Here is a 27,747-nt window from a genome sequence, read left to right on the forward strand (position 1 = left end):
TCTAGAAAAGCCGTTTCGTGCTCACTGAGCTACTGTTGCTATTTTGTTTTTTCTCATTTATATTATTTATTGAGAGTTGCTCCAGATAAATAGCTGCTCATTCATGCATATTCAAGCGGGCATCAGAATCCGTCCGATTGTTCTCTTTCCACTTTCAGATCGTGAATTTCTAGTGAAATTTGACATTAAAGCTTTCATATATTTCCAGTATATGCCCATTAGCGTATGTACAAAAAAAAAAAAGATAGCTTTTTTAAGGGGTATGCATATCTCTATCCGCTCAGTATCCGCCCAAATGTAGCGCCAGCAATTGGGACCAGATGCGAGACTCAGAAACTCACCGTTATTTGATTGAAACAAGAGATGTTCAGAAAGTTCGAATGAGAAAATTTGTCGCTATTTTGTAACTAAACCACTCGCAACTTTTAATTTTTTTTTTTACACGACAATACAGCGGTTGCGCTAGAACGTCTACGTATATTTCCTCTTTGCCCTTTTATCACTTTAGGTATAAGATTGAGCTCCGCGCTTTGAACATGCTCGGCGAGCACCCGCGTTCGGGCAGAGCAAGCTTAGCTGAGAGCAACACGCTTGCACTTGTAGGTACGACTTTGCCGCTTGTGCTTTTCCAAAGGAATACATTTTGGAAGGTGACTTGACAAAACCACCTTTTTGTTCCCAAAACAATCTACCGCAATACCGCTAGTTCATTTTTTTTTTTTGTGGTTAGTTGGTGATGTTTATACACAATATTGCAAACGAGGTGTTTTTAACATGCCTGCACGCCATGTTTGTACATGTCAGAACCAGTTCATTTTCTAGAACAATTTCTCCCTTTTATCCCTACTCCTGTGCATTCTGTAATCACACATGAACATGTATAGTTCATATACAAGGTATCAATATCATCAGCTACATTACACCGGTCTAATGTAATAATACATTACATTATGTGTTCCTTCTAAATGTATATTGTAACTGTAGTTGTTACTTTTCCTGAAGTTACGATAAAAGTAACGACGGTACTTTGCGAACACATAGTTTCCCAGGAGTCACGACCTGGTTGTAGCCAAGTGTAAATGCGATGTGAAAGGCCGTTACCTTTACGCACTCACTTGTACAGAATACCTGTATCTTGATAGCTTGAAGCACTATCATTATTGGCATCCTTTGACGTTTCTGGCCAATCATTTTATGGTCCTAACTGCCGTGAAACGACACATGCGCTGACCGATGGCAGTAAATAGGAGGGCTAGTGACAACATAATGTGCATACTTGCATTTCATACAACTTTGGGGGGGAGGGGCGGTTCTACTTTCCCTTCATTTTTGTGTAATAGAGAAGCAAGTAAAAAGTAATGCAGTTACTTCTTTTTTTAACTGCAAGCAGTTATTTTTCGTTATGGTACTGTAACAGTAACTTTGCTACTTTTTTATAAAAGTAATTAACACTAAAGGATTACTTTTTGAAAGTAACTTGCCCGAGACTGTCCATCACATGAGTCAAACAGTCCGTCTCTCATCACATCAAACAGTGACATCAGTGCCATGAATAAAGCAAGTTAATAAACCTTATAACATCAGGGCCTATGTAACGCACCTTGACATATTGGTGGTAGTGATAATGCAACTGCACTAACAATCCGGAGCAAGAGAAAGACAGACTAAAATTTGAATGTTTAATAAATAATATCACAGGGTCTCCTTTCTTTACACAATGATACTGTGCACTATTATACATGCTGTATACATACTTCATATGGCAACATATGTAGGCAGCTTAAGAATTTGGGCAAAGACCACATAAATTCAGTATAATGGAGTAGGAGTTACTTACAAAAGGCAAATATTTTTTCCCACAAGCACACCATGGACTGTTACAGGGGCCAAAAAAGACAATACAACCAACCAGGCAAGCCAACACTTCCAACTGTGATCTACTCAATTTGAGAAGTCAGCATGTTAAGCTGAAACTGGAACTAAATTAGGGTGGCAAGTATTGGAAAACCGGAAGTCCTGCAAATACAATGGCTTCGGAACCAACAAAATTGATAGAACTCAGAATACTAATATAAAATACAGTAAAAAAAAAAAATTAACTCCCAGTTATATCAGAAGCAAAATAATCACAGCATTTGTGTACAACTTACTAAACAAAAACATTTCATCTCCAAAGAAACAATTCTACAATAAACTAATCCCACCAAGTCCAAAGGAAACCATTCTTTCGGCCGATCAGTAGAACATTGTCGGCAATCCTCTAAGGCTCCTGCACTGCTGAAGTGAATTGGCTGCCAAGGCACTTTTCTCATCTTTGGGCAGCTGTTAGCTTACTGGTCTAATGCTACAAGTGATCTACACCATCATTTCAAAAACTCATGTTAGAAGCACAAGGTGGCCCATAATCACAATATTAAAACAATTTGCTACAGTACATAGCTTCAGCCCCTTGGAAAACATTCCAAGTCAACTGGCAGAGCAAATACATTTACATGCACCTGAAAACAAACATCAGCTTTCACAAATGTATCCTCCTCTCTTTAGCTCTAAAAGAAACGAAATAAGTGAAATAAGTAAACTCAATGAAACATCCCTGCTAGATAAGGCAAGGCTTTAGAATTTTTCACAAGAGAAATCACATTTCATTATTAAGTGCTCATCATTTGTAGCAATAGAAACAGTGCACTGTATCTATCTATGAACTTCATCCCCAAAACAATGCAACAGTATATTTGACCATAAGGCAGTGTAACACATGAAAAACAATACACACATCTCACCCATGCACAAACAGTGCTGTAAGAATGATGTAACTATCACTAGCAAAGTTGTGCCTTAAATGTGACATCAGAAAATGATGTCCAAGGAACAGTGTGCAGATCATTTTAACAGTGAAGAATGTCGATAGTTGCAATAGTAGAATACTTGATGGCACAAGAGACTGACTTAACTGTCCGCTTAAAGTTTAAAATGAAAACATGCCTGCTGGCATTTGACAATTCTGTTGCCACAAATATGTTTCACTCAAACTTCAAAGCTCCCAAAACAAATATAAACCATTTCCAAAACATTGTGGAGCAATGGCATTACTACAAAGCATACAGCCACCAAATGATCACCCAGAACTTTCTAGGCATCTGCATAAATGGACAAGAGCCTGATGACAAATTAAGAGTTGAGATTCCTGCTGTGTCATTTTTGAGCAGCTTCACAATGAACAAAGCCTCAGGAAAGTGTTTGTCTGTGGAACAAAATGAATAGTCCAGAAAACCAAAAACACATATGCCGTTTTGCCAATTTAACATTGTTAATTAGTAAGCCAATTAAAAATTAGGCTGTTACACGGCATGCTTCATTTATTTACTATTGTTCCAACTGTGTAATGCAAAACCTCCCCATCTCAACAACAAAAAGGGGTAGTCAGACCATCACATTTCTATTATCAGGCATACTGACTGGAACCCATGTTCTTCAAATAAGATAGCACAAAAGAATGCCTAATAAATCAAATGACACTCATATATTAAGAACATAATGTTTAGTGGAGTAATATTAAGAGCCGGTTCAAAAGTGCAAGTGATTTCATGTTGATTAAAATGATTTAAAAGGCAATTTAATATTGCACATTATTTCAAAATGGCAAAAAAAAACTCGCAAAATTAGTTTCTAATTTTATCACATGCTGAAACATGAAAAAAAAAATTGCATCTGCATTAAAATATAGTACTATTATACGTGAGAATTTTGAACAAAACCATATGACTAAGTTAAAAAAAATACTGGAACGTATGCTCACGAACCACACTTAAGTTCACACAACGAAGATAATGCATCTGACCCAATAGCCTCAAACTCAAACAATGACAAGAACAAAAAAATTTTTTTTTTAAAAACCTATTTAAAAAAGAAAAAAAAAACACAAAAAAACCTGCCATAACGCAAAGTACACACTGTTTGGTTGGCTGCTTTCCCTACAAGAGTGGTGTACAAAAGCTTTCTTACTTTATTTGTTCCAAATTATTCCCCAACACAGCTTGTGTACTTTGGTACCCTTTGCTTCATCCAGGTATTTCTGGAAACAGGTGGGAAACCAGATATGGGGAAACTAGAACGAAATAGGAAATCACATTAGCGTCTTGTCCGGAATGACGTCCAAGTCATCCCTGCATCTTGGAACGAACAGGGTACAGCAGACGTGCTCCCAGACATCTTGTGGATAAGACTCCACTTCTTCCCAGCCCAGAACTCCGTCAAGGTCAAACCTCTCCACAATCCCACTGGCACGATCGAAAGTGGTGTCACTGTGGAAACCACCCACCGTGTAGAGCCACGAGCCCAGCACGGCGACCCCCGCGTGGTACCGTGGCGTTGGCACAGCCGTCACTGAACTCCAAGAGTTGTTTCGAATGTCGTACGCTTCCACAGATTCTGCGAGCACCCTCGCCCCAGTCGCGATGTCTTCGTGCCAACCGCCGCAGACAAGGAGGCGGTCTCCGTAGACGACCATACAGTGGTCTGTGCGTGGAATCGACATTGGAGGCATCACCTCCCAGACATCGCTACGTGTGTCGTAACGGAGGAGCGAGCTCAGCACCAGGTCGGAACTCAGGCCCCCTGAGATGAACAGGTAGGGGCCCCAGGATGCTCCAGCATGTTGAGTCCGCGCTCCGGGAAGCGGCGTGATGGGCACCCAAGTGTCGGAGTGAGGCTCGTAGCGCTCGCAGCGAATCTCCCCGTCCTCTGTGGCGTCGGCATCACTCACCACTTCACCTGCACCGCCGATGGCGTAGAGGTGCCCCCGGGCAACGCACAGAGCAAACCGACATCGCTCCCAGTGCATCGGTGCCATGGTGGACCACTCGTTGGTGAGGGCATTGTAGCGGAAGCCAAAGGGGTGCACATTCTCCTGGTGCAAGCTCTGGTTGAAGCAGCCTCCGACAACGTAGAGTTCGTTGCCCAGCACAGCAGTGCCAAAGTTGCACTGCTCCACGTGCGGAATGGAGGTCAGGTATTTCCAGCGGCCCGCACTCGGCAGGTAGTAGGTGATCTCATTGGTGACACCAGACAGCCCGAAGCCCCCCACCTTGAGAAGGACCAGCTCCATGCCCCGCGTGTTCACCAGGCTCGGCGGGGGCAGGCCGCCGATGCCCGACAAGTGTGGTGGGATACGCCTCGAAAACAGGCACTGGAGGACGGGGGAGTCCCACAGTTGGGCCAGCCTCGAAGCCGGAATCTCCGAGAAGCAGATGTAGGACAGCAGCTTGCGCGCCTGCGAGAGCCGCTCCCGCACGTCCCAGGCGACCCAGTTCAGCACAAAGGACAGCACGTCTCCTTCGGGGCAGTTCACCGGGAAGTCGCAGGCCAGCAAGTGTTCCAACTGGTGCGGCGAGAGTCTCTGGAACTCGGCCGTCTCTGCGAACTGGTGCAGGTTGGTGCAAATGAAGCGGTAGACGCGTTTACGCAAGCGCCGCAGCGAGTAGGTCTCTGCCAGTGTGGCCACGTCAATGCAGTTCTCCAGATCGAGTTGGTCTTGAAGGTAGGAAGAGCACGCCTCCACCACGGGCGTAAGGCCGACGTGGTTCGCCGTTGCCAGGACATCCTGGATGTTGGCCAGACTTAAGACGAGGCGCGACGTGTACGCATACTCGAGCAGACAGCGAAGCCCTTGAGCGCTGACGCCATTCAGGCAGATCTCGGGCTGCCTGCTCTCTCGCATGGCATCCGTGAACATGGCACGAAAGTAGTCGCTGCAAGCAGCGAGCACAGCCCGGTGGGCCTTGAACTCCCGCCCACCGGCAATGAGGGTCACGTCCAGCAGCTGACCCCGAGCGCGGAGGGAGTTAAGTCCATTCAGCAAAATGTTGGCATGGGGCTGCGATTCAAAGTGCACCATGCGGAAGGCCGGACCAGTGTCCGTCTGCTTCGAGATCTCTTTCATGGCAGCGTCGTCCGCCACGTCCCCCAGGGTGCGGAAGTTCAAGGCATGCTCTGCCAGTCAGTCTTCTTTCTGGCAGTGGATCCCGTCTGTGCTACCTGGAAAGAGTGCATAGGACTCTCAAATTGCAATAAATCATTCAATGCTGCAAGCATAGCTCTAATGCAGAAATAGTGTTTGACGAAGAAAGCCAACAAGGCTGCATATTTCTTTTATTTTCCCGTAGCCAACACACGTGTTGTGCTCTAAAGTAAACAGGCACATTTAGTCTCAATCCACCAAGGGACAAGCTCCCTTAAAGGGCAATTCCGTTCCATACTTTCGATTTTCGGATTATGACTGTTTTTAGTGCAGTCAGGCGTCCCTGAATTGCAAGGTGCAATTTTTTTCTCGTTATTGTGCGTAGTTTTAAAGATATCAACGCCTCAAAGTTTTGTTTTGGGCGCAGCCAACAAAACCGAAACTAGCCGCTCGAGGCCCCGGAAACACTGGAAATCAGCCGCTATGTGAATGTGACGTCAAGATCGTTCTCGTTCAACGAGTACGCAGGCCGAGCGGCATTTACCTGTATACGTGATTTTGTTTTAATTCTGTATACGTGGTAGTTATCCAGCATATGTAGCAAGAGTTAGTGCGTATACCCAAAAGCTAGCGACTGGAAAACCCGTGAACTCGTTCGGTGCCGTACTCGACGGCCGCCGCCGTGCGTGCGCAATGCCGTACTCGTCGCTTGTACACCCATCAGCTAACGACTGGAAAACGAGTGAACTCGTTTAGTGCCGTACTCTGCGGCTGTCGCCGTGCATGCGGTTTTCCATACTCGTCACTAGGCCTAAAATGTCGTTGGGGCTTTGTGAATGGAGCGGCGTTGCTGTACACCGCGCCGCCAGTGACTTACAGTACTGGGAGCCTTCTCGCTTTCGCGCTGCGGGTCAGTTCCAGACACGAAGCTTTGAGGCTCTCTGGCGTGGGCTGCGGCGCCCGAACACGTGTGCTGGGCTGTACACGTCCGTTTTTTCGTTCTTTTTTCCTCGGGCGCGTAAAAGCAGAAGTACAAAGTCCACTCGTCGGACAGCGTTCACCCACACCTTCTACAATTTCCGGTCCGTTGGAAACTTGTAAAAAAGCACCTCCGGGTTGCGCAGCGGGTTGTTTGAGCAGCCCACAGCGCTACAAGTTCTACTCGGCATCTTTCGAGGAACAGCTGCAGCAGTCTTGGGCGCACCGAGTTGCTCGCTAAAACGAGTTTTGAGCCCTTACAAGCAAATAAACAAAAGGAAATTTATTTATTTGAAAATACTGCAGGCCTTTCTCAGGCCCTGGCAGGTTACAGGCAACTATACACAATAATACCATATACAGCACAAAATAAAAACAAAAAAAAAACACAAAAAAAACGACAATACATAAATACATAACGACGAAGAACATAGTACATTAAAAATTCCATCAAGCAACGACACAAAAATTAAACACTTACAGTTTTCATCTTGCTATACCAAAGCTACCCGGGCTACAGATAAAAGCAACGGCTAAACACGCCAATCACAAGCCGAAGTAGCGGCGGCAGCGGCTCAAAGAAGCGCACTCCGCGCAACGCCCAGATCGAAGGAAAATAGAACGATACTGACGTCACGGCCCAATTTTGCTTTAGCGATCGGCAACCCGCTGGCCGCCCGCTAAGGAGCAGCGGCTAGCGGTGGGTCGCATTTTTATTATCGGCATTAGTTGAGAATGCGGCGTCCCCCGGACGTAACATTGTGGCTGGGGTCGTATTTTGTGTCACTACAGCGATACCAGTAATATATTGAATTTTGAGTTTTGGCCGAAGTTGCCCTTTAAAAGTGATTCTGGTTAAATTTCAATGCACTGCCTAGCCACAGCAGAAAATGAAACCCCTCAATTCTTTAATGCAGACAAATATAGGTCATGTTTAGGCACCTCTGCTAATCTGCAACCTGTCAAACAGTGCATTCAATAAAAGGACAATATTGTAAAAAGCTATCATGCAACCCGGGTTACCTAAAGCAAACATACACAATCGAATTTCTGCTAGAAAAAACATCAAAATGGACAAGGTTTTCGAAGAGGGTGCTCTTGATGTAACCACTTTGCTTGTTTTTCGCGCGGCTCGTTTCACTCGTCATGCAAAAGCAAAACAGCCCCATACAGATACATTAAAGGGCAACTCCGCTCAATTCGGAAAAATTTAGGCTTACTTGTGATTCAAATTCACAAAGCACTACTAAACAACTCTAAGTCTTAGGATTCGAGAATTGTGGATTATTATTTGTGTAATCCTAATTCAAACATCAGCTGATACCGAAACCGAAACTTCCGTTGCGTCAGGCAACATTGGTCTCGGGTCGTCAGAGTCATGGCCACGTCACGTCGAACCACGTGGTCTTGTGACGTTCGGGAGGGAGCGAGGGACAGGACACGCGACGCGGGCAGGTCGCTTCGCATGGCGTGGACGGTGATGGCCCGGGGGAGAGAAGGACGGGGAGAAGACGAAAGAGGAGAAGGGGAGCTGAGAAACAGACCGATACGCGCGCAGGGCAGCGCAAACTAGTGCATCCGCATTACGGTGATCACGTGAACGCCCGGTCAGCCAACACCGGGAGGAGAAACTCACGACGTCATCGTTCAATTTCGCTCCGAGAAGTAAAAACAAACAAAACGTGAGAATGACGTAGTCATGCCTCTGACGTAGTGGCTCAACGTTTGCCGCTCAAACTCCGTCGCACTGACTGCGCTGACGATTGCGCCTCACGTCGCACGCTAGAGTTGGCAGATTTCGGCGACTTGGCTCACTTGAAGGTTTGCTGGCCAGTTTATTAAATATATGAACGGAATTATACTCCGTTTCATACTTAGCGTGGAACGCTGTCAAAGCTACTGGCGCGAGCGTGGGACTTGATCTCGTTGATCATTTGCACGCGTTCTCGCGCAAACAAAACCATAGATGAAGCCATGCGCTCGTGCCTGTAGCTTTGACAGCGTTGCACGCTAAGTATGAAACAGAGTATAGATCGTAATATTTGACATGGGGTCTTCCTATATGATACTGAAGAGGGCTACATAGTTTTCTAAATGTCGAAAATGAAGCGGAGTTGCCCTTTAAGCGCATGAATAAAAGTGAGATCTCACTTTCATTATGAGCTCTATATGCCTAACTCCAGCATGCATTCACCAAGGTCTCAACGTGCAATAGATCCGCACACTTACTTTTGGTACAAATTACAAATATATATGTCTCAGTAAAGTGCACCCAATTCTTGTGAGGCAAGCGCAACCATGCAAACCATATCCCACAAGGCCAAAATTCCCAAAATTTGGTCACCTCGGTGGTTCTACTGTGGAAGTCGACATGCTCAAAGGGGTACTCCGGCGATTTTTTGAGCTACATCAACTATATTTTCTGACTCCCTGGCCTTTAGCCTTTCCGGTTATGCTATTTAGTATCGCGAAATTCGTAATAGTTATTGTGAAATCAGCAAATGAAAATGATGCAAAAACTAACATTCAAATATACCCACACTTTTCACTAACTCGACGTCAGTGGCAAGCAGGCTTGCCAGTCGAGCAAGCAGTCTAAAAAATAGAATATGCCAATCATTAGTTCTGTGCTGGGTGCTGGATTGCCAGCGAGCTTCCAAAGCATTCATTTGACACCATGAAACTGCTTCGGATCAGTTGGGAACAAATTCTAGAGTCCAAAGGGTAAACCCCTGCCTTCCTCCGACATCACTTTTTCGTTGTTGCCAGCAGACTTTCAGTTTGAAAAACATGGTGAGGACCCGAAATTGCCAATTTATTAACTTCGCAAAAAAACAATATTTTGACCTAATATTTGGGATACCATTTAAGTGATGTTTGTTGGCGAGTTTAGCAAATTTCAATCAAATCGGGGACCATGAAGAAATTGCCGGAGTATCCCTTTAAAGGAGTGGTGCAACGATTTTATGATTAAAAGAATTTGCATCTCGTCATTTTTACGCTGTTTATCGTGTCCCGAAGGATAGAGAAAACACCTCCTTCATTAATAATGTTGCGATTCCGCTGCATAATCGCAAAGCAAAAGTCAAGCTTTTTCCCCCACCTGCAGCCCCAAGTGGCAGCTGAAGGAACTACGGCGAAAAGATTACGTGACCTCGCTCGGCTCTAAGTTGCAGCATAACGCCCGCTAATGTCAGCAGAAAGAGGGAGAGGAAGCGTTCTCCGAGATAGCACACGGGAACCTGCACGGCACTCCGAAGGACATCACTAGGAGGGGGACCAGGTGTGAACCTGAAGGCTGGGAGTGAGTTGAGGGGTGCCCGAAATGCCAATATTTATCTTTTTTTTTTTACACAACAACTAGGACACGCAGGCAAAATCGGTTTTCTGTTCTTTACTTCAGAAGTGTCAGAGGGCAACTTCCAGAAATCTTTGACCGAAGTCCGGAAATCGTTGCACCCCCCTTTAAAAGAGCTGTGCAACGATTTTAATGCTGAAAGAATTTGCATCTTTTACTTATGACATTGCTTATCTTGTCACAAAGAACAGAAAACACAGCTCCTTCATTCGAAATGTTGCGATTCTGCCGCGTAATCGCGAGGCAAAAATTGGAATATTCCCCGACCTGCAGCCGCGAGCGGCGGTCACGAGAACCACGTGGCATAACCTCAATGGGGGTCTTGTAGAAAGATAGCAAGTTGTGCGAATACCTGCTCGATAAAAGGTAACTTTCCTATAAATCTCGTTGTTCCAACATAAATATAAATGCGTCAAAAACCTGGTATCATCGAAAAAACTTTTATTATACGAAGTTTTAGTGGCACCATCTATCCTAGGTCCACAAAACCGTCAGCTCTATCTGCTACCACGAACAGCCACCAGAAGCCGGAGGGGGACGGGGGTACAGCTAGACGAAGATGGCCAGACCCGGACGTAGGCACTTTCCTCCTTTTACTATATTGTTCGCACCGCACCAGCACGTGGTCACGCGGTCACGAGCTGATGAGTTCTCGCTGCTCACCGACAGCTCTAGAAAGAGCTTCACCGGAACCCCGCTCGTGCCCCTTTCACGTCGGAGCGCACGTGACACGGAGATGGTGAAGGAGTCGAGAGGTGCCGAAAACCTCAATCTATGTCCATTTTTAAAATAAAAACGAAGACATGCAGGCAAAAGCGTTTTTTTTTTTTTTTTTTACATCAGAAAGGTTGAGACACCAACACCCAAATTATTTAAGCAAAGCACTGAAATTGTTGCACAGCTCCTTTAAGACACTCGCATGCATGAGGCCCTTGCAGAAATAATTAGTAGTTTAACTTGAGAATACAATAACTAGAGTGCAATCACTATGCTTCTGCTGCATACATTCATTGTCCAGGCTGGATGGAATCTGCCGCCAAGTGCAATAGATTCTTTTCAGAAGTCCATCAGGCAACATTGATGGTTGTCATTTCTTGGTGAAAGCTTGCATTTAAATACCTACACACTGGTGACGGGGCTGAGCAGAATACTTCAGTAAAAAAGGAGGTGAAAGAGGCAGAGAGGAAATTGTGGAAGGAAAGAATGCAGGAGAAATCAGCTCTAACAGTGTACAGGTCACAAAAGCAGGACATAAAAAAGGAAAATGTGTTTGACAATTCACTGGGAAGTTCCTTGCTGTTCGAGGCAAGAATGGGAGTCTTGAGGACGAGGACTTGTAGGGCTAAATTTCAGGAGACGGGCACATCATAGGCCACCCGCCATAATGAGAGTGAGCCACTAGAGCACTCGGTTTTGAAGCGCACATACATGGCTTCGCCCTGCCCTCCCTGAAGGGCTAATAGATTTGGCTGGGGCACTGGGTTTTACTGGCGACGATGGAAGGACGGAAGAGAAAAGGATTGCAGTCACAAAGAGGCGATTAGAAGATTGGTGGAAATTATCTAGGGAAAATTGAATGATGGACAACTAACTAGCACAGCTGGGGACAGGCGGGACAGAGGAAAATTGGGACTCCCTCCCGCGTGGCTCTGGCCCGAAGTCTCATCAACCCTGGCTCCCAATGGGTCCGGTGCTGGGGTAACGCCGACAAGGTATGACCAGAGAAAAATTGGCGACTCCCTTGTCGGGGGGAAGAGGCAGAGGGTGATGCTTTTAGTTTTTTTGCCCGATACCAGCCCCCTCCCCCTCCCGTTCCCCAAGGTCATCCTGGTGATACCCCACACTGCCTGGCGATAGCTAGGGGAGAAAATTGGTCTTAGAAGGACAAGAAAAATCATATGTTTTTGTCTTTTTAGACTTAGGCTAGGTGGCGCAACCTACCGCCCGTTACAAAGGGCATAGCCATTAACATCCATCCATCCATTGGGCACGAAGCACGCAATTGTATCAGAGTTTTTGCCAAATGCCGACGCACCACTTGTTTTCAGTACGGGCCGAGTTGAGTTCATGCCTAATGCTGACACAGCCCTTATGTCCAATACATGCTTAGAGTATGTGATCAAGCAATGGCAGACAGACGATGGGACGGACTTTCAAAGAGAGTATGTTGGTAGTTTCCCACTACTGTGATCATAACAGGGAAAATTGCACATAGTACATTAAGTGAGCACAGGGAGAGGTGGATCCTGTATCCATCCTAAAGAGCAAAAGCCATTGGAACAGGGAACGATATCAAAATTATACTTGGGGTTTCATGTTTGCAGGGTCTTTTTTTTTTTTTAATGGGGGGTGAGGGTTTAGGGTTTACGTTTTTCTATGGGTTGTGTTTTCCAGTGTCAGCAAGAAATTGCCGTTAATGGGGGCTTCTGTAAAGAAAATAGGACACAAGGGTGGGACTTTACAACCTCCAGGGAATATGCGAGTGACCCGAATACCTAGAAAACATCCCCCTATAGATAAAGGAAGCAAGCTGCGAGATGGGTGTAGTTCCCCGAAGAAAGCAGCAGCCTGGGGCGCAGTTCAGTGTGGGCTATGTTCTGGGTCAGCAAAAAATAAAGGCGTGGATAAAGATTTTCCTTGGTGAAGTTTGGGTATTTCTTATTCAATGACAGCTCCAATTCAGAATTTCTCGACTTTCCCCGATTCCTAGAAACACAGGCGAGGGGTTATTTTCTGGGGTTTATAGGTGTATGCTAAAAATATGTAACCCTAGATACACTTTCGTACAAGTAGCATATTTTCCAATGCTTGCGCTTAAAAAACAGCTATAAAAGATCTTTTTTTGAAAAAGAGTGTGTGTGTGTGTGTGTGTGTGTGTGGGGGGGGGGGGGGGGGGGGCAATTCGGCACCGTTTGAAGGCAGCCCCACTTGCACATATTACCAGAAAGCGCTGGAAATGGTTTGTGCAATGTGTCCAGTAGCTCAGTCTAAACGAGCTGATTACGAATGGACTTAATACCTATGTTGTGTTAGCCTGAATAGACCTCGAAAACGTCTGAATACCGTTATCCTAAAGTGTGCACCACCGTTTCAATTACAAGATTACACATTTACTGAATGAACACGTGAGCCTGAGAATGCACAGTTATGTATATCCTCGCCGGCATCGAAGCACTTTGGACGAAACTCGCATTTTCGCGAAGTGGGACACCTTTACACGAAGAGTAACCCCATACGAATGTCTGAACTGACGACTTTCTGACTCCAGGCGAGTGCCCGTAGGTGAAATCCAAGGCGATCACTGAAAGCTAGCGGCTGCCCAAGTAAGGACAGCAAAAGAATGCCCTTAAAATCAGAGAGGTTCAATGACAATCATTGTTATCACGCACACACACACGACTTCGTCAAAAGTACTAAGCCGTTGCAATATTGCTGGGTGACGAGAAATTACGAGCCACTATACCAGCTATCAACGGTGCCGCCGAACTAACCAACCACCAGTACGCCGCATCTGCGGTGCAAACCACTCTACATTAACTTACCTGAAGCACGCACCCCAGAGATGAAGCAGAGCGTAAGGACACATAGCAGGGTTCGGGGAGGCTGTTCCGAATCTCTATCAGCTGTTATTGTTTGCCAGAGAGATTAGGACTAACGTGGTGAACGAACCGTTAGCTACAATTCTTCGCTGTCAACGGCAAAGGAAAGCTTACAATATAATCGGGAATCGAACCACATTAGTTAGTAGCCAGTCTGTACCATTCTATGAAAAGGACAAAGCTCCGAATTCCGGCAAAAAGCACTTGAAATACACACACACACAGTCGGACACGAACAGAAAGAAGCTAATGACCTCAAAAACGAAAGAGGGACGGAGACAGACAAATGATTGGCTCTGGATTGCATTGGATAGTGGAGTAAAGACATTCCATCGTCAGCACTCCGGAAAACGTTTTGGAGCTGAAAATACCAACGAACGTGGAACTTACAGGGCATAGTGGTCAGAGGATAAAATAATTCGAATCGCAGCAAAGGGTTTTCGAAAGCCGCGTGCAAGCGAACCAAGTGACAGAAGGGCGCCACCGACCTGCGAAACCGCTGCGCCGCTGCCAGCGTCGCCGCGCACTATCGCCCTATCGCCGCGCCGCTTCACCCGCCCCGCGGCGCCGGACAAGAACGCGACCAGGACCAGGCCTTCAGCGCAGGCGGCTTATCAGGATTACTTTTAATAATTTTTGACGCTATCGCGCTGGTTCGGAACGGCTGCACGGCTCTAAGGAGGAACACTTTCCGGAGGAAACTGTGAGTCTTTATCCTTTCTACCGAGCATTTTCTTTCGACCGTACTGGCCCCGCAACGCGTGCAGCACGGCCCGTAAAAGGCAATTCAAAGCCCGTACGTGAATCGCTGTTTGATCGGCGTAAACAAGCCGCACATACTGCACCGTCTCCCCGCACGTCTATTTTATTTCGGAAGTTCATTCGATGTAAAGAGCTTTCTTTTAAAACGCCCGAACAAACGCCGAGCGAGTATTGGCTTACTGGAGATCCCGGAATGAGAACGAAACCGGGCAGTCGTGCGGGGGGTGCATGCCGCGCTGCTGGACACGCCTACAAGCGGAAAAGGCCGCGAGAGCGGTCCAGACGACGGGGCAATCTTCACCCGTTTTCTGTCCAATTATTCTTTTTATTTCTTCGTCGAAAGGTTGTTCTCCGCTTCCGCCCCCCCCCCCCCCCCCCCCCCCCCTCTCCCATTTTTTTTGTTCTTACGTTTAGTATATAAATTCGAAGCTTGCGCAAATTAAGACAGATTGTGGTCGCATGCTTGCGCATCATTCCTCGGTGTAACAAATTCCTTTATATGTGTTCTGATCTTGTTTCGCGACTGATGCTTCCACGCAGCGATTGATAATGAACGGCTTTTCAGTCAATGGCCGCGGCTTATGCGGCAAGTCGAAAGTGACGCGAAGCGTAATCCACGTAATACCAATACCGCGTTCGTCGGAAACGATGAGTTTCCGACGAGAGCGCACGAAACAAAAATGAAGGATGACACTCTCCAGCCGAAGTGCCGTTAGTAGCGTAGGTCGTGCGCGATTGCTACGGCAACGAAAGCCCATGCTAAGTGCGCCTGCGCGAGTATGAGAGAATTGTTCAATGCCGCCCTACCCTTCCCACCCCCACGACCCACAGTCCTACCGTGCCCACACGCTCCCCCAAAGAAAAAGCAAAAAGATGGTAAAGCCACGAACGAGCGTCCATGAAAGGACCTTCACTATTTACCGATTTTTTTAATTTTTGCTTTGTTTTTGTTTGGGTGCCTTGGTTTCGGCGTAGCATAGAAAAGTCTTCGGCGCGCGTCTTCGTCCTCGGTCGGGAATCAGCGGGTGCAATAAAAGGTTAAACTCTGATCAGGTGTGCGTCACGTTCGCGTACGTCAGCCGTGTCACGAGCTTATGACGAGATGCTCTTGTGCGATATGTTTGTTCTTTTTGTCATATCCATTGAATTTAGTTATCTTCTATACTCCGTTTCACCTTATGTTGTACCGCAGACAAGGCTAGAAGTGCGAGCTAATAGCGTTGGGAGCTACTCTTTTAACGCACGAGAGCTTGTGCCGCCTTGATGTGCCCTAGAGCAAGGAGCTCGCGCTTGTAGCCTTTTCTGCGGTACATCATAAGGTGAAATAGAGTATAGCGAACGGCTTTCAAATCTATTTCTGCTCACAGACTGACTTACATCATGTGGAAAACTAAGAAAATTGCATGGAGCATGTGTTTGGGGTGTGGAAGCAATGTGCCTTTTATTCATTCAGAGGCCGTCTTATTTTGAGGTTGCTTAGTTTTGTATAAGTAGACCCTAGCTCAGCAGCTGTTAAGTGGGCCCTTGCCACCTGAACAAAAATTGGGGAACTTTTTTTAATGAGACCATGAAATATTTTTGGATCAGTCAACCGACAGGTTCTTGATTTACGACAATGTGACGTAATTGAGTTGTTCCAGTAAAAAGGAACTCTTTTTTTTTCTACTTTTATCTGGGTAAACAAAATTTATAAAGTGTAAAATTCCTTCAACACTAAGATCCTAATTGGAACATTAATGAAAAGCGGAATTGCAGGGCATGGGACGGTGTAGTGCAGGTTTAGAAAGTTAGCTTGATCCGGAAATGACATCATGTTTACTGTAATCCAGCCAGACTTGCTTTAATTTTTATTATTCTTTTGCCTAGACTATACCTACTGTAGCTGTTGCCATGTCTTGTGTCTGAATCATTGGGTGCCTCATTGAACAGCAGCTAGCAGAGCAGAGTGACGTTCTGACCCGAAACATTGCTGGGGTGTGTATTAGATACTGTTTTTCCGGAGTTAAAATTCCACATAAATTATGAGTTGCACTTATAAATTAGAGGTATTCAAGTGTGGTATTTTTATATTATCTCGGTTCAAAAGGCCAGCAAAACATTGTACAGAAAATGGTGTAAGGCAGGAAGGTTTTCTGCAACAAAAATAAACGAGCAGACCTTTGTCTATTTCCCTGAATATTCGTTGTGTGTCAGACAATTCATTCCATCAAAAAGACAGAGTGCTCGACAAGAAGTCTTGCCTCCCAGACAGGAGCAACTTAAATACCAAGCAACAATAAAAGCCCATTCAACAATTTGGGGCTGAAAGCGTAAATCAGGACTGCACCTTCCCACTTCCTTGTGCAAAGGAGTTTGGCATCCTGCCAAGGTCTCTGTCAACCCTCTGGGAGCTGAGACCCTGGTTTCCAAAATAAAGCGGCTGCAGTACTCTCCACGTTAGAAGGAAAGCTGAAAAGCGGACACGTTTGTCTATTTCTTGCTTGAACCACACAAGGCAGGACACACTTGTCTCGGCGTTCACAAGCTGTGGCGACTCTCTGTGGTCCAATGGTAGCCCCTGAGCTAATAAACAGCAAATCATTGACTCTTTGGGGGTGGATTTTTGTCGGGCCAGCCTCATCCAAGTCGTCCACTCTAATACTATACTTTGGTGGTCATTGTTGCTGACAGGCAGGAGCCAGGATTTTGATTCGGGGGGGGGGGGGGGGGGGGGAGGGGAGGGGAGGGGAGGGGAGGGGGAGGGGGAGGGGGAGGGGGGTACGCCACCTATGACAAAATGCTGTATGAGGTGGAGGGAAGAGAGGAGGCTCCAGCAAAATGGACAATTTTGGGGGGGGGGGGGGGGGGGGGGGCGGGGGGGGGGGGTCGGCCGGCCATGGCTCCCCCCCTGGATACGTGCCTGGTTGCTGACTTGCCTGTTATGCCCGCGTATTTTCTCCGGTGCCCAGCTGACTCTGCTTGGTGCGCTTTGGTTCGACGTTCATCATATCTGCCTGCTTAGTCCTAACTGATCAGTAAATTGCTTTGCTCCTTTTTTTTTTTTTCTTCCTGGTACCGCACCCCACCAGAGGGACGTTCCAAGCTGTCCAGGATGCAGGGGCAGGGCTTCCCAGACTCGCACACCACGACGGTGACGTCGACCACCACCAGGACCACTTCGTGGTTAACGTTTGACCCTTCATACCTTCGTACAGTGCCAGGAATCCTCAAGGGAGCGCAGCTCGTACGCTCCGTTTTCTCTCTCTCTCTCTCTTTCTTTCTTTCTCATTTTGAGCTGGCCTCCAGCTGTGATGTTGAAAAATGTTGAACCTGCGAATGACAAGAAATGCTACCTTCATTTTTTAGACAGAAGGGTGTTGTGTATACTCTTTTGCACGATGCCATGGCAGTGAGGTTCTGAGCAGTGTTGCTCTACTTTGGTTTGATTAAACTTTTCACATTCATTCTATAAATAAAATAAATAAACTCAAAGGGTACACTCAGTAAATAAAATAAATTCAAATGAAGTTGGCAAGAATCTTTCGATTCTCTTTTAATGAAGACTAATTTAAAACTAAAATTTTTTTTATAAAAAAAATGGCGATTTGTGATAGTTTTCATTCAATAACAATGGTTCTTGTAACTGTATTTGCGACCAATTTTTGAAATTGAGGCACAAGAAGTTTCTCTCCTTTTCATCATGCTTGCTGATGTTGACATTTTGCTGTCACTGTACTTCAGCAGGTGTCAATGTATGGATACGACTCTCGGTCGGAGGCGCACTGTATTTAGTCCCCTGGAGCTGTGCTTTTCAATTGGGAAACCATGGACGTCTTGGGGTCTGTGAAGCACTCTCTAGTAACTCAAGCCCAGCTGTAATTTTTTTTTTCTTTGTCATGCACAGAAGAAACATTTAGTGCCCCCCATAGGTGCCTGGCAAAACTACCTAGATACTATACTATGTAATTGTTTTATCATATGCTCTTGTTCAAGGAAGAGCTGCACTATTAATATTTGTGTACTTCATTCTTTCTTATTTTTCTGTAACTAAACTAGCAAGAGTGATTGAGCCATTTGCTTCTGCTTCATGTGCATTTCTTGTGGCTGAGGGTACATGCAGTGTGTTGTTTTGTTAAGAGTAAGTTGGACTGATTTAGTCAGTTTGGTTGAAAGAAATCTGCTCAGTTCAAAAATGAATTGAAAAAGTATTGGGTAGATAATATCAGTATTTTCATTATGGATCTGTTGCTGCATGTAAAAACAATGAAACATGTATATTTCAGCTGCTTGATGCACAATTTGAGCCTTAAAGGGATACTGAACTGAAATCTGGATTTCACAAAACACGCGGCAAAAGCGTGCAATGGGATGCTACAAACACCAAAACATCACTCGTAGCCCGATACCTCGAACAGATGACCGTATTTTTCAAAAAAAGGAGGCGCTTTTGACAGAAATGTTTATGTGAGGCGGAAACAAGATATCTCTACGTCACTCACGCACCTCGTCGGCCTAGTTCTATCTTGACCTTTTGCCAAAAATATGGCCGTCCATTCAAGATATCGCCTTAAGAGTAGTGTTGTAGGGATTGTAGTGTCCCGCCTACATCTCCTGCATTGTTTTTTTTAAATCCAAATTTCGGTTCACCATCCCTTTAAAGTGTGGCATCTTGCGAGAAAAAACGCACCAGAAGGCGTCACAGCTTGAATAGGTCATTCCTATAACCGTAAATACTGCAACTTGGTATTCCTGTTCACCAGAGAATGACTGGAATTCCCTGTTCGGCTCATACTCTTTGTTTCTCTTTCCAGGATATCTTAGTGGCACCAGTGAAATTTTAGCACGCGGTTGTATGTAAAGCAAGAGTTTACTTGCCGTTAACGAGACTCTTTGGCTCTCGTTTCAGATCATCAACTTGATAGGCTTCATCTGCTCACAACTCTCCATCTTATTTCCTGGGACCGTGAATTGGTTTGGTTTTGTGTCCATGACAGCCTTCTGGGTGACACTTGTTCTGCTCTTCTTTTACATCTTCCACATCATAGAAAGGATCAAAATTGTGCCCTGGATGCTTGCCGTAAGTTCATTTTATGCACCTTAAGTTTGGAGACAGTCACAATGCTTTTTGGAACAAGCAAACATAGTCTTTTTCTCAGCCCTCTCATGGGGTGATTGACTAGGGGAAGTTCAGTCTTCTTGGATGTGCAAAGCTCATGTTTATCTGATTTGTTTACATGAAATCACTAATAACAATGTTGGATCAGTGTGACGTCAGAGTATGAAGGAAAGATCTATGGTAGTTTTTTGGTGAGGCTTCATCTCCGACTTAAATTTCTGTAAACCTATTTTTCGCGGGCTCAATATCTTGCGATCTAGGTCAGGGCTGAAGTTGTGGAATAATTCGCAGGTTCTCATTTTCACGACGCGGTGGAATCTCAATATAGATTCCAATGTGTTTGCATTTTACCAAAATTGTTCGCGGGACCTATTTTTCGCAAATTGTAGGCGATTCGCAAAAATCAAGTCGTTTATAATGAGTAAATTAATTCAAACACATTTCGCATTTCCAGTTTGGTGTGCTGTGTGTGCCAATAAACAGATAAATGACCTGTCTTGTGTGGAGCTCTGCCAATGAAAATAATAGGAATCCTTCTTAAGCTGGTGTTCTGTTTTCTAAAGGCATCTTACAATGTGAACATGCTCCATGGTTTGTAACCCTTCCGATTTTACACAAATTTGCCTCCAGACAAATAGCATCATTAAATAGCTCTATTTGATACAAATACAAGTAATACCAAGCTTATGGTTGTCTCATAAAAGTAACATTGCAAACAGTGTAACCCAAAACATGAATCAATTAACACTTAATGTTTCAGCCTTCTATAATCGCACTGGAACGAAGCATTAAACATGCTTGTGACTAAATTTGAGAGTGACGCTTTGCAGTCTAATACAGTAGGCTCGCGTTAATTCATACTCGGGTATTTCATACTTTTGGTTAATTCAAACAAATTTCAACATTTTTTTTTTTTTTTTTCAGTTTTTAATGTATTCATAAGCCGCTTAATTCGAACGGCATTTTCGTGCAATTCATACTTTTTGTTCTCACGGCCCCGTGCATTGCAAAGAGGAACACCCGTAGAGCTTGCTTCCACGGGTGTTGTTTCTCCACAGTACACTGGTGCTCGGTGAGAAACGCACTTGACGGGGCTCAAGCAGGCGCACGAGCTATGAAAACAGACACCACGCGAAAATTTCTATACTAACTCGCGCAGACACTGCTATGTGGTGGCATGGCATAGTTGCACATCACCGTGTTCGCGCAAGTTAATATGAAAACTGCCACTCGGTGCCCATTTTCATCGCTCATGTGTCCCCCGCTAAATAGTCTGCATTAGACAACCTCTTGGCCTGATGAACAAACCTAATTTTGTTTTGAGTTGTCATGTGCTGTCAAACAGTCCATGATAAGCAACATTTTTGATGGATAAATAAACTTATGACATACATTTCACAAATGTTCCTTGTGTGGCATACCTGCTTACGATCAGTAGGCCCATGCAGAGGAAATTATCAGATATCTGCTTTGTAGCCATTCAAATGTATGGCAAATCATAATTTTATCTCTCATCATATTTAAATGAATTTGTGATAATTAAAACAGAATTTGTTGCTTCCTGGAGTTTGAATTGACGAGTCTCCTGTAATGCCAAAAATGCAATGTTTACAAAATCAATTTTTTTTTTTTTTTTTATGGTTGTTAGTTATTATAAGAGACATGTCCTGTATTAATAAGATCCTAGAGATTGAGGTTTTTTGCAGCTTAATTTTCAAAAGTCTTAATTATGTACATCACTTGGGCACAAACAAAATATCACATGCTGAGTTATCGAAGTCCTCCTAAATGTGCCTCTTTAAATGCTTTGTTTTTAAGAAGTTAAAGTTGCTGTTACTTTTTAGCACTGCTACTCAGCTCCTGCCATTTATGGTATACTCTAAAACCCATAATGTTTGCAAGCCCCTACTTTTCACTTCATAGCTTTAAAAATGTGCAAATATTTTAATTGTTTAGCCAGCCTTTACAACTAACAAAAATTTAATGGTCTTAAATGTGTACTACTATATACGAGGCATGGCTATTAAATAACGAGACTGGTTACAAAACTGTTTTATTGTTTCAATCTTAAAACAACTGTTTTCTCCTTCAACCTATTTCCTCCCCTATCTATACACTGTTGCATACAAATTTGACACAGTGCTGCAGGTTATCATATATACACCCCTTCAGCAGCACCACTATTTTCTGCTTTACCTTGTCCACAGCTCTGCCTCGCCTTTGTCAATCTCAATGACGTGGCAGTTTTCCAGTGCATTGGTTGTCTCTGTTTCTGGATTGTACTGCAAAATCCACGTCTTGTCACATATGTGATTATCTTTTCTGTTAAGTGAGGTTTGCTGCAAGTACTTCCATGAAACCATTGGAAATCTGTTTTCGGGCACCTTTCTGCTCCTGATTGAGTTTTTTAGCCACCATTTTGGTGCAGACCTTATACAGGTTTATTGGTAATGTAAAAATTTGTTTTGCAGTAATAATGGGAACCTGCTATCATCTAAATGCTTAATCGGTGTTTGTTGCTAGCAATTTCACTGATTTTTCACAATGCTTTGTTCAGTTGTGTGCAGGGACAGGGTTACTCAGTCGTTTGTCATCTGCAACGTTCTCCTGTCCCTCGGCAAATAGTTTGTGCCATTATAATGCTCGTGCACATGACATCACATTATCACCTAACGCCTCCTCCAACAGTTCTAAACACTTGCTCGTCGACTTCTGCAGTTTTAAACACTCGCTCGTCGACTTCTGCAATTTCATTAGAAAGTTGAGACCGATGCATTGCTCTATTATATTTTTTAATAGATACCGGCAAATCCAGAGAAGTAACCTCCAATCCGGTTTTTATCAAAATCGGGGAAAATCAAGAAACCCTTAAATTGGAGCCATCCTTGAACAACAAAAAAATGTGCTTCTCTCGAAAAAGTCTTTATCTACAGCGTTATTATGCATTAACCCAAAATACAACCTCCACTGAACTTTCAGGAGGTTGCTTCATTCTTCGTATTTTTGCGTGTCATGCGCGCCACCGCATATAAACCGTACCCCCAACTTGCTACTCCCGGAAAACTAAAAAAAAAAAAAAAAAAAAAATGCACATTGGCCGGCGCTAGCCACTCATGGCACCGTCTAGATCTCGCTAGATTCCATACCTTTATTTTGAATACACCCACGCTGGTGCCTCGTTGCAGATGACGTCGTCATCCTTGCCGTAGAGGCGATTGCTGATGCATCACTTCTCGAAACTGTTTTGCACCCTCTTGTCTAAAAAAGTTGCGGTAACGCCAGATCTCTGTTGATGCGGTGTGACCGCGACTTCTCCTTTCCGCGACAAACTTTGCAATTGTTCTTTCAAGCTTGGAGTATGCACTAGTCTTCGGAGCGCGGAATGGTCTTCGGTCACAGCTTGCAGTTTGCAGCGTCTCATTTTTACTCCATTCTCGCCCACACGACTCATCAACGTCGTAGCGGTTGTAGTTCTAGCCTGCCACTTGGTTTCCATTCTCTTCGGCAGTGAATTTGACGGCAGCGCGGAGTGGCGATCGGTGTCTTGGAGCCTGCGGAAACAAAACAAAGATCGCTACCCCAGAAAAAGGGAACGTGGGGAGATGAAAGTCCCTAATAGGGATCGGAGAAGAGGGACCCAGGGGAATGTATCCCTACAATTTCGCGTAAACTGTCGTGAAACCGCACTGCCTGCTGAAATTTGCGTGTAACCTGCACCCCGACTGTGCCTTTGATTTTCCATGAATTTCGATATGGGTTATACGCGAAAAAATACAGTACACATAGCTCAAGTCCAACGTCATCACACTGTACCGACGGTCATTCATTCGAAATCTGTGGTGCGAAACATAAACTATGGAAGGTACAGGTACGCACGCAGCAGTGAGGTCCTTCACAATGGCCACTGATGTGACGCCAGTTTGAGCCAAGTTTGCCGTCTACGGGGCACCGAGCCTCATCAATTAATGACGACATCTAATAAATATACGGTCCCAAACGAAAGAAATTTGAACGACGAAGCGACAGGCTCTTTCCCTCTTTGTGCCACTGAACGGCCATCGGCAGAAGCTTTCACGGGTGCGCTTCGAGGGTAGGTGACGGTGCCAGGTGGCTGGCCCTATCGGGAAAATTTAATTTGTGCTAATTTGTTTCCATCACATGCATTGCCAATTGCGGCAACTTCACCGAGTAGACACTGTGGCAACTTTTATCAGTCCCACACTACTCTATGAATTGTGATGTCACTGTAAAATCAATTTAAAATTGATTTTTTTTTTTAGTAATTACTGGGCATTAAAAATGCCTGTGCTGTGCATTGTGAACTCTGTGATTACTGTCGCAACCGTTTATAATGAAGTCTGTTATAACGATATAGTGGCTATAGCGAAGCGATCCCGATTTCCTATTCCTGTTTGAATGCTTTTGACTCCTTGCAGGCTGCAGCTCGTTTTGCAAACATGGCCCACGAACCATGTGACTCCGATCGAGCAGTTGCTCCATTTCTTAAATCTAGGCTCTTAATACTGACGAAACACGAACTTGAGTGCAAACTCGGTGCCATGCGTGCTTTTTTGCTGTCCACCGCCGGCTTCCTTCTTGGCTGTCGTCGCAGCTGTTGATAGGGCTCTAAACGCAGTCCGTACATAGTTCGCAGGATTTTATTTCGATCAAAGCTTCTCGCAATTGGCGAGAAGCACCTCCGATCTAGCAGAGAGCGCGTGCTGGGAAGCCTCGATTGCTTTCTGCAAGCACAATATACATGTGCCGTAACAACTACAGTAAAACCTCGTTATAACAAAACGGGATATAACAAACTAATGGATATAACAAAGCAATCATAATTCCCCTTGCTTGCTAATAGTGGGAAGAAATGGACATTGGCTATAACAAACTAATGGTTATAACGAAATAATTACGACCGCTCCTTCAACTTTGTTATAACAAGGTTTTACTGTAGTGTTTTTTTTTTTTTTTTTTTTTTTTTTTTTTTGCGTGTTACATTTATGGGGTTTAAATATAACAAAGAAGCGGATATAGCGAGGTTATTTCACTTTCCTGTCGACTTTCTTATAACCGGTATCGACAGTAGGGGTGCATGTGGTTGAAGACTGAACGAAATCTGCACAAATGTCATCTACCGAAAGGGTCTGTCACTTGGCACCATGACTAGTCTCGAAGCACACCGCAGACTAGCAAGCACCTTCGCTGTTGACCGTTGAGGGACACAATAAAGGCGAGAGGCAGTTGCTCTGTCCATATAGTTATTATAATGTACGCCAGAGGTTGAACTGGCACTAGTGTCTATGCGACTTCTGTGATACAAATTGAAGCAGACAGCAGCCAGTCTACTTTTGCGGTGTTCCTGTGCATTCCTATGGGAAAATGTGCATACATTTTGTCTCTTTGCCGGAGAATAACAGGAATCACCTTTGTTACTTGGGTCGTGCGTAGGTAACTTTTTGAGCATTATAAAAGTGTGCTTTAGTTAAAGTATTTTTCTTGATTGGTGAACAATGTTAAACTTTGCTGTATTTCACGGCCAAACCTCTGTTTCATAGCAGGTGTGTAAAAATGAACATTGATTTTAAACAAAATAACAGTCGATATGAAACATAAATAACAGTAGGGTGTGCAAGATTCTCTAGCATTCCGGTGACACTTATATATTGCTAATAGGTCAGTCCTGTCACTACATGTATATGAAAATTACTCCATTGTGCATCTTTACAAGCAGTTAACAACATTCAAAACGTAAAGAATAAAGTATGTGGGCTATGAAAGGGGTTTCTTTTTACTATTTCCTTTGCCGGGCACCTTTTATCGGGCACCTGTTCTCTGGCTTCTAGATATTTTCAAAGACTTGGAGGGTGCGGGGGATGTTTTGGACGTAGAACAAGCATCTTTTGTAGTCTTGTGCGAATAGTGGATTTTAAGTTCGAAGCAAATAGTGGATTTTAAGTTTGAAGCGAATAGTGGTTTTGGCCTAATATTTTCGATTAGAATATTGAATAGTCTTTCCATGCCTTTCACTACCATTGCCTCATGCTTAGACGAAAACCCAGCTAAACTTGTGAAGGTTGTTCCACTCGTTCATTTATACATAACTGTGACCTCAGAAGGTCTGACGTCTTGGGATGGCAAGTAAACGACGGATTTGACATAAAATGAATCCTATAGAGATGGCCAACTATACCCAATTGAGTGAATTTACAAATCTTACTACAGTGTAGACCGCATATAACGTATGTCGCGGGGGTCGCGAAAATCCACACTATAAGCGGTACCGCGCTATAACCAAAACATCAATTTTTCAGGCCAAAATACATGCCATGAGACAACTTACCTTTGTAAAAGAATTTATTTTATGTTAGATGAAAAATAAAGCTTAGTTTGAGGAAAGTCTTTATTTCACCAGACTAGTACAGTTGTGTCTCAAGTGTGTCACACAGTTTGAAAGAAATTAGCGGCTTTTGCCTGGCGCAGCCTTTTAATCGCGTCGCGAGTTGCGGAAGGACGTTGCGAGCGTTCAGCATTGCTAACCCTAATCACTTTTCTCCGGAGATGAAAACGCGTGAAAATTCGCATCCTTCATACGGTACGCGCCAGTAATACCTTGAACTTGAGCACACGTATGAAATGCGCCGAATAAGAAATCCGGGCGATGTTCGAGGACACAGATGCTTAGAAATCACCACTGTAGTCAAAGTAAAAAAACACGACGACACGGGCGTTTCTGCCGTCTTGAGAGCGCCGCCACGACATCGCCGCACGAGTAGGTGGATCTTCCCTTCTAGTACGTGCTGGGTTATCATAGCGACACACAACGAAAATTCAGTCAAGGATAGCGCTTTTACGCAGAATGATGAGATGAACGCCGTCTACGACGACGATCACAATTGACGCCATGTTTGCGGAGCAGCCGGCCCGCGACCGGCATGCAACGCGCGCGAACACTTCTCCTCGATCTGCGATTGGTCTGTCGGTGCGGTTGTTTGTTTCTTTGTTTCCAACGCAGCGGAGAGGCGAGGGACGCACGCACGTGAACGACACGCGCGTGCGTCTCTCCGTCGCTATGGCAACTGAAGCCTCTCTCTTCGCTTCTCCCCACTTCTTCGAGCAACATCCTCGCCCCGCGCCGTTATCTAGTGTCGCACAGGGTAGCGTGCTCGCTGCTCCGGTCGTCAGCGCGGTCGGTGGGCTGTGCCAAAAACCGCACTATAACCGGTATTTCCCTTCGCGCGCCTGCATTTTAAGCGGTATGTAAATACATGGAGTTCTATGGGAGGCGAACCGGTGGTTTAAATAAACCGCGTTATACCCGGTCCTGCACTATAAGCGGTTACGTTGTAAGTGGTCTATACTGTATATGAAATATTCTTTCTTCAATCTCGAGCTAAAAAAAGGAAGAATCGCGCATGATGAACGCAGGTTGTAAGAGGGCATCTCTGCCTAACATAGTTATACTCTTGCATAACAGTCAGTTGAATTTTGAAACTTTTACTACAATGTAGATATACACATTCACAAAGTTTTCATTTATTTTCAAATATAGCTGGCACACGTGCTCCATCCTGCTTTGAATGTATGCTTTTCTTGCAAGCACGCAATCGCGATATTTTCCAAGTGTTTATCGCAACGGGTTATCCCGTTAAGTGCGCTTCTTACTGAGAACTGGTGTAATGCAGAGAAGCAACACCCACAAAGTTCGCTTTTGCGGGTGTAGCTTCTCCGCAGTGCACCGGACCTCGGTAAGAAGCGCGCTCAACGGGGCTAACCTGCCGCAATAAAAACTTCGAAAAACGCGAATAGTGCAGTTCTTTTCAAAACGAATATCAAATAGTGTACTATTCGAAACTACCCTTCGAAATTTCGAATATTCGCACAACCCTAATCTTTTGCACATTAGCATGAGCTGAGAGAATAAAGCAATACTTATTTATTGCTTGCAAATCGGACTACATTACTTCAAGAAAGTAAGTAAACAGGCATAAACCATAGA

General features: G+C 44.6%; 2 protein-coding genes across 5 annotated transcripts in view; one reads left to right on the top strand and one right to left on the bottom strand.

Annotated features, from left to right (window-relative positions):
• The window catches only part of LOC8024959 (CKLF-like MARVEL transmembrane domain-containing protein 4), a 52,196-nt gene that overhangs the window by 15,618 nt on the left and 8,831 nt on the right, over positions 1-27,747 (top strand). For 2 of the 3 annotated variants that reach the window (XM_029968974.4, XM_042287151.1), the window contains exons 2-3: positions 17,722-17,876; positions 19,539-19,709. In XM_029968974.4, coding sequence (XP_029824834.1) covers positions 17,722-17,876; positions 19,539-19,709 — 326 coding nt within the window. Of the gene's footprint in view, positions 1-14,366; positions 14,595-17,721; positions 17,877-19,538; positions 19,710-27,747 lie in introns of those variants that run through there. The other variant, XM_042287152.1, reaches the window with a different exon arrangement.
• On the bottom strand, positions 1,666-14,422 carry LOC8024960 (kelch-like protein 17). Of its 2 annotated transcripts, none has more exons than XM_029968972.4 (2): positions 14,282-14,422; positions 1,666-6,033 (listed from the first exon to the last, which is right to left on the bottom strand). In XM_029968972.4, exon 2 carries the CDS (start codon positions 5,936-5,938, stop codon positions 4,124-4,126), a length of 1,815 nt encoding a protein of 604 aa, XP_029824832.1. In that variant the 5' UTR covers positions 5,939-6,033; positions 14,282-14,422; the 3' UTR covers positions 1,666-4,123. The 2 variants fall into 2 exon arrangements, with proteins under 2 accessions (XP_029824832.1, XP_029824831.1); XM_029968971.4 differs by lacking the exon at positions 14,282-14,422 and adding an exon at positions 13,835-14,266.

Source organism: Ixodes scapularis, unplaced genomic scaffold, assembly GCF_016920785.2.
Source record: "Ixodes scapularis isolate PalLabHiFi unplaced genomic scaffold, ASM1692078v2 PGA_scaffold9__187_contigs__length_104089568, whole genome shotgun sequence".
In the NCBI taxonomy this organism is placed as follows: Eukaryota; Metazoa; Arthropoda; class Arachnida; order Ixodida; family Ixodidae; genus Ixodes; species Ixodes scapularis.

Excerpts from the sequence above, each read along its gene's own strand:
- LOC8024960 (XM_029968972.4), bottom strand. The coding sequence starts at position 5,938 with ATGAAAGAGATCTCGAAGCAGACGGACACTGGTCCGGCCTTCCGCATG.